This window comes from Cicer arietinum, chromosome 4 (genome assembly GCF_000331145.2).
Source record: "Cicer arietinum cultivar CDC Frontier isolate Library 1 chromosome 4, Cicar.CDCFrontier_v2.0, whole genome shotgun sequence".
NCBI lineage: Eukaryota > Viridiplantae > Streptophyta > Magnoliopsida > Fabales > Fabaceae > Cicer > Cicer arietinum.
This window is the reverse complement of record NC_021163.2, coordinates 48,090,501-48,097,856: the sequence shown is the minus strand read 5'-3', so window position 1 is coordinate 48,097,856 and position 7,356 is coordinate 48,090,501. Positions and strand designations below refer to the sequence as shown.

At 31.8% G+C, this 7,356-nt stretch overlaps 1 protein-coding gene across 1 annotated transcript; it reads right to left on the bottom strand.

Moving 5' to 3' along the window:
• Positions 1-742: 742 nt before the first annotated feature.
• On the bottom strand, positions 743-4,677 carry LOC101514462 (uncharacterized). Its single transcript, XM_004497760.4, has 4 exons — positions 4,421-4,677; positions 2,791-2,861; positions 1,891-2,026; positions 743-1,053 (listed from the first exon to the last, which is right to left on the bottom strand). The coding sequence occupies exons 1-4, from the start codon at positions 4,575-4,577 to the stop codon at positions 974-976; spliced, it is 444 nt and encodes a 147-aa protein (XP_004497817.1). The 5' UTR covers positions 4,578-4,677; the 3' UTR covers positions 743-973.
• Positions 4,678-7,356: the final 2,679 nt, after the last annotated feature.

Below are 7,356 nucleotides of genomic sequence, written 5' to 3'. Positions count from 1 at the left end.
AGAATGTTAAAGCAGGACCTATTGAACATGAAACTCCTCTTATGCCATTCCTTCCAAAGCCTCCACCTCCTAGTCCCCTTAATTCTGGTCCTGGAGATTATAATTAATTAATTAATTAGTCACTTGTTCTAAACTTTATGTTAGATACTAGTACAATGTTATGCTCTTTTGTGTAATACTAAGAATATAGTACAGGTCTTATGAACACTATTTAACACTATAATCTTTATTATCTATTGTTGAGTCAAAAAGAGTCTTCAAAAGAGTATATTGAGTGGCATATATCATGCTCAAATTGAAGACTATGTACTGTTTATTAGTTAGTTTGCACAGGTTGTTTGTTGTACACTATTAATTTTATTTATGTAATCCTTGTTTTTTCATGTACTCTTCTTGTTTTGTGAAAAGTAATAGTACCACTAATTATTTGTATTTTGACATCCTACTATTATGCTAGTTAATTTTTTTTAATAAGTTTTTTATGCAACTTTAGCTATGATTATGTTTTCTTTTTCTTTTGATTCTTCTTTTTATATGAGACATGAATTTAAATTTTTGTTAATATCAATTCCTCCAATGTTCTCTTATACAGAAGTGGTTTTTTTTTTAATTAACAAAAAATAACATACACTCATTTATTATACTTTTATAGTTTCGATATGTAACAAATGATTATCGATGAAATAATAGCGATACTTTTATTGAATCTCTAAAAAACATGTATTAGATAGAAGATAAGATAGATGGTAAATTATTTCTTTATATTTTATATTTTAAAAAAAGAAAAAACAACACGAGGGCAGTCATATGGTAACAATCACAATCGATTTATGTATCCAAGAATAATGTCTTTGCAGATATGGATCCTCTCTCTCCCTCCTGCCTTTGTTTTATGCAGGAGACGGATCCAAAGTGGTATGATGATGTATGTTATGCAATATACATGTATATAAGAAAGTATATAAAGTCAAGGTTAAGAGGAGGTTGTTCCATTTTTCTCCAATTGTCTTTGTCTTGCCCTCTCCATCTTCCTTTTACGCCATTCCTCCAAAGCTGAGAACCACAAACATCAATAAAAAACCAATGTCAATACAGAATTCAGAGGTCAAATTGAGCAACTTGAAATTGGAAGAATTTAAATATTTTTACAGAAAATTCTAGAAGAAAAAACAATATGCAACAATAAGAGTCCCTTCCTACTAGCTGAGACAGGCTATATGGATTAAATGACATCATGATATTTGGCATAAATAAATTCTTTAGAGAAAGAAGAAAAAGTGGAAGATAGTGAAATAATAACTTAAGCTTTGTTTGTATCAGCTTTAGAATACAATAAAATCAGCTTTAGCAGACACCGGCATAGTGACCGCTATTGCGCTAATAGCGAAACTATATGAGAGCGTCACAGTTTTCATAGTGGATTCATCAAAAATCCTCTATGCTATAGCACCGCTATTTAACAACGCTGATAGGTTTTAAATCAAAGAAAAGGATCCTAGGCTGCGGACAGTGTAAAATTGGCAAAATTTATTCCAACTGCACATAGAGTTGAGTATTATTAAAAAAAATAAAAATAAATAAGTACAAACATACGAAGAATTTGTCCATGCTAATCCTATAAACACAACTAATCACCCTATTACAAACAACACTAATGAAAAATCCTTGCCTGAGATGGCTACGGTTCAACTTATAACTACAGTTTGTAAATTTGATGAACTTGAAATAATTACTACAACTCAATGGAAAAACTTCCTGAATAAATTCTTTTCTGGGAAAAGGGGAGCAATGAGCATGCAATGCACATTTTCTGTGTGTTGTTGCTTGTGTTTGAACATAAAAAGAGTTATGATTAAGAAAGGTTTGTAGGGTGAAAAGAAAGAAAAAAACCTCTCAAACTGGAAGCATCATTCACGGAACGGAAGTCCTTTAACCTTTTAGACAGATCAACTGCAGCTGTTTGCTTCGTCTCTTTCTTCTGGGCTGTTTCAGGTTCAGTGTACCCTTCCTGCTCAATCTCTTTTACCTGAAGGAGAAGACACTCAAATTCACAAACAAAAAAAATCCATAAAAGAAAATTGGGTGCTATATAGCTCCTGCCATAGCAGGGTTCAGGAGAGGGCCGGAGCAAGGAAACCTTATCTTACCAAGATGCTATTGGTTACAGGCTTACAGGACTAGATTATACTTAGTTTTCACTTTTCAAATCCAATACTCAACACAGTTACGGTGATGTCTAGGAAGTATATAGCAAATGGATAATTGAGTCCTTAATTACATGATGATGGAAATGATTTGGCGTATCAATGATGGTTTCATGTTATTTAAGTTGGACCTAACTCAATCCTACAAAAAAGACTTGTAAGATGTCGCCCACCAGTTATAACTATTAATGTCATATCACTATCCAATGTGGAACTCTCAATACACTCCCTCACGCCTAAAGAAATTTGGAGCATGACCCGATTGAAAAAGTAACAGAACGGATCTATAATAGGTTTTGATATCATCTTAAAATTTGGCAAGGCTTTGTGTGTGAATAATTTGAAAAATCACTCCAAGTATTCCAACTAGAGGATGAACTGAAAAACTGACTGACAGTTTTACGTTTGTTCCAGAACTTCTCAAATTAATCATCATTTGCAGAAAAATGTATGAACTACTTTCAACAAAATTTATTTTTCCCTCTCTTGGTTAAGCTTTTGACATCTTGACCGTCATTCATGTATAACAATTGACAAACATGGGTCATAATTAATATATGAACAAATAAACCAATTTGAAACTCACTCTTTTTATTAGCTCCAAAGGTAGCATGGCAAGGCGAATCTCTTCAGATTCCTTAATGTAACTGAGTTGAGCTGCAATTCAAAATCAAAACGTATCACTAGCAAGTTTAACAAATACTTAAAGAGTATATTAGTCTATTACACGCATTTCATAAGTAGAATCAGTGTCATTTATAAGTTGCTTTCACAGTCCAATGCTAAAAAAAAGAATGTTTTCATTCTTCTTTCTGTGAATTTAATTATGTTAGAAATGAAAATCAATTCTTGATCCTGTACAAAACAGATAAAGATTTTGAGATAATTGGTTCCTTGACATGGTATAAAAGACTCTTTAACCAATCATGCTATGAGTTAAATACATGTAGTCTCCATGCTTCATAGTTCAATACAAATAAAAGTTCACCACATGGTAAAGGTGGACAATGGACTTGTGCTTTGCCACACTTCAAACAGATAAATGAAAGGCAAGGAATGGAGAGGATGTGGCTTGTACACAGCAGCTAAGTGTATTTGCTTGCAGCACAGGAAAAGAATGTAACAAATATGTTGTATGTTACAGATGTTTCCTTATCATCCTTATGGTCGCTTAAAATTAGGTCGGGTCTAACTCAACCCCTACCAAATATGAGACTCTTAACACACGCTCCTCACGCCGGAGATTGGACATTTGGAACGTAACCCAAGTGGCCCGATAGAGGGTGGTCCAACAAATCTTATACAGGCACGGATACCGTACCATCTTAAAATCTGGGTTATGCTTAACTCAACCCTTACAAAAACAGCGTATAAGGAAAGGAATTCCTCCTACATATAAACACATTTCCAGAACATATATATCCAATGCGGGACTCTTCATAGTAGCCTTATGATCTAAACCCGGATTTGGATCCTCTCGTGTTATTCTCTCCTATTTTCTTTTGTATCACAAGAGTGGAATGGAAGGCACAGAAATCAATTATAGTACATCACAATCCCAGCATTAATTATATAAAGCACGTCAAGTTTTTGTGTGCCGTTCTCTCTAGTAACACAAAAGTATCCAAATCCAAACACACATCAGCCACTAGTTCAAACTTCATCAGTTAAGGACCACACACTAGCAGATATGAGAAAAACACTCAGCATATTATCATTGAATAGAAGCAAACAAAATATGAAAACCATTCCATTTGCCAATAATTAGTAATCAAAATTCATTTGATTTAAACAGAATTTATCTTCTGGCTTTAACATAAGTACATTAATTAAACATTTAATCCAACTGTAACTCATAATCCTAAGGTCTAAAAACCACCAAATACAAAAATTCACTAGCATTGAAGTTGGAGAAAAAAAAAAGGACACAAATCACCCCAAACCTAAAAATTAAAAGAAAAACGAAATTAATCTCATTAATCACAATCAATCAAACAATTGATAAAAAGGAATAAAATCAAAATAATAATAAGACCTAACAAATTCAACCCCCTTTATCCCTCAGTCTAATAAGCCAAAAGGCCACAAATTTCACCCCAAAATTAAAAATCCTCACTTTAATCCACGATAAACGAAAATATAAAAAACCCAAAATCGATTTCAACTCTAAAAGGGAAGAAAATCTCGAAATTCGAGAGAGAGAGGGGGGGGCTAGCCTGAGTTAGAGTTAGCAGTGGAGAGTTTGTTGCGAGTGTAGGGAGAAGTGAGAAATCCATGAAGCAAGAAGATTGCAGTGATTATGTTGAGGAAGCAGACAAGAATGGTTGCGTTTTTGAAGGAGAATCTAAGCTTCAACCATTGCTGTATCTCCATTTTCTGTTAACGCATAAGATCAAAGCGTTGAAACCTTTTAGATTCATTCATTCCAATATTCACGTCGTGGACCTCACTCTCTTTCTATTGTACAATTACCTCTAAATTAAATATATATTGAATAAATTTAATTGTTCTCTATTTTTATTATAAGTATATTTGAATTAAAAATGGCGATTTGAATTAAATTTGAGCCTTGTACTATCAAATATATTTTTATTGGATACTCTTTTACGAAAAAATATTATAAAAGTTTTGACCCGAATTCAGAAAAGATGTTTATCACACAATAGATGTCACTTAAACATAAACTTATTTTTTGAAAACTTAATTCTTTTAGAAAATGTACATGCATCACATGGAGATTTTTTGTATTAAAATAAATAATTATTGTTGAAATGTAACGATGAAAAATTATTGGTGTAACTTATTTAGTAAATTTTGTTTGAGACACTAGATTAGAGGATTTGAGTGCATATTAAATTTTAATTTTAAAAAATTATAAATGAATTATGTGTAACATAGATACCCAAATGAGAATTGCATCATTGTTGATGGATGCTCTGACTATAATGCTTTTATTTGATATTCTTATATATTGGTTTGGTAGTTTTTATAATTTTAAAATAGAATTTCTAAACTACATATTGTTTTTCAACTATACATTTTTTATTTATTTCTGAATTCTTCAATTATTTTTGCCGCCTCCTATTTGTCCGTAAAAAAGGAGTCGCCACCAATTTTATTTTTATTAAAGGAAAAATTAGATAAAACCTAAAATAATGATTTTTGAACCAAAAAATTTGGATTCGGGAGTCGATTACGAGTAAAGAAAGTATTATCACCCTACAACATCCGTTAAAACGGTTACCCTATAATTAATTATATACATACTATTTATTTATTTATTTATTTTTACCCCAAAAATAATAATAACAAAAAAACAAGAAATTATTTACATTAATAAAAGAAGGAAAAATGTTTTTTTTTTTATTAATTTGGTTTGACAAGGGAAAGACCTTGCTCCTATGTATCCTCAGGTGCAATAGGGAAATCAAAACTCACGTAATTCTTGGGTAACAAATTTTTATGTGTTGATCGATTTTATTATTAATTTTACTTTATATATATATATATATATATATATATATATATATATCAAAATAAATTAACAACATAATAGTGATAATAATAGTAATAATGGTAATAATGAAAATAATAATAGGAGTGATGTGTTGTATATTGATTTGTGTATCGTTTTATTTTAAAGAAACATTTTTACTACATTTTTTATTTTTATAAAATGTAAAGGATAAAAATCCGCGAGTAGGCGACGCATATGTGGCGCGAACCGACGACGGTAATAATAAGAGAATTTAAGATCTAACGCACAAGAAATAAAACACAATAAAGATGAGAGATCACAAATTTGATAAAGAAATAAACGATTATACAACAATTAAATTGATTTTAATTAGTTGATTCCAAAACTTGATCGTGAAATAAAAAAAAAAAAAACTATTGTTTATATCATACGTGCATAGAATAGTAAAAAAAACACTTTATAACAATAATAATGTAAAAAAATAGACAAGAACAAAAAAGAAAAATAAGTGTTTACCGAATTAGAAATGTTCTTTACTAGTTCGTTCCAATCTTTCTTCTTTCTTTTCTCTCTATTATTCTCTCTTCTCTTTTATTTTTTTGTGCTCTCAATTGTGCTCTCTATTATTCTCTCTTCTCTTTTATTTATTATCATTGATTCATTTCTTTACGTTTTCTTTTCATTCAAATGATGACCATTATAATGATTTTTATTACCATAAATTCAATTTAATTAAATACGTTTGTTTTTATTTTTTTTATTTATTTAGAAAATAGTAAAAGTTTATGGAAAGGAATCAGAGTCAAATGGACACCAAACACAATCCATGATTTTCTAAAAATCTAACAATTTATTTTTATTATTATTTTCATCACTATTAGTTTTTTTATTATTTTTTTATATATTTATTAAACATCATAAAGTAGCAGACAAAATTAGGTGTCAACAGCTGCCCCTCTTTACTTATCACTTACTGTGAGAAAATTTTCATCATTATTAGTTTTTTTATTATTTTTTTTATATATTTATTAAAAATCATAAAATAGCGGACAAAATTAGGTGTCAATAGTTGTTCCTCTTTACTTAGAATTTACTTTGAGAATCAAAGTAAGTGATAAGTAAAGATGACAACTCTAATTTTGTCTGAATATAATTTTGGTAAGTCTTTTACCCAATTTCAAAATACTAACCGTTTTCTCAACTTTGGGTGCGAATCGTTTTCGTAGTTTCACTGCGAGTCGTTTTCTCGGCTTTGGGTGCGAGTCGTTTTCCCGACTTCAACATGCAGGTCGTTTTTTCGGCTTTGGGTGCGAGTCGTTTTCCCGACTTCAACATGTGGGTCGTTTTCTCGACTTCAGGTGCAAATCGTTTTCCCCGCTTCAACATGCGGGTCGTTTTCTCGGCTTCGGGGTGCGAGTCGTTTTCCCGGCTTCAACATGCGGGTCGTTTTCTCGGCTTCAGGTGCGAGTCGTTTTCCCAGCTTCAACATACGGGTCGTTTTCTCGGCTTCGGGGTGCGAGTCGTTTTCCCGGCTTCAACATGCGGGTCGTTTTCTCGGCTTCGGGTGCGAGTCGTTTTCCCGGCTACAACATGCGAGTCGTTTTCTCGGCTTCAGGGTGCGAGTCGTTTACCCGACTTCAACGTGCGAGTCGTTTTCTCGGGTCTGGGGTGCGA

What these genes read in the sequence shown, in the direction of transcription:
- LOC101514462 (XM_004497760.4), bottom strand. Translation starts at nt 4,577, where the DNA reads ATGGAGATACAGCAATGGTTGAAGCTTAGATTCTCCTTCAAAAACGCA. An exon ending in CACTGCTAACTCTAACTCAG is followed by an intron (nt 2,862 to 4,420) that starts GCTAGCCCCCCC and finishes TTTGAATTGCAG; the next exon opens with CTCAACTCAGTTACATTAAG. An exon ending in TGATGCTTCCAGTTTGAGAG is followed by an intron (nt 1,054 to 1,890) that starts GTTTTTTTCTTT and finishes TGTGGTTCTCAG; the next exon opens with CTTTGGAGGAATGGCGTAAA.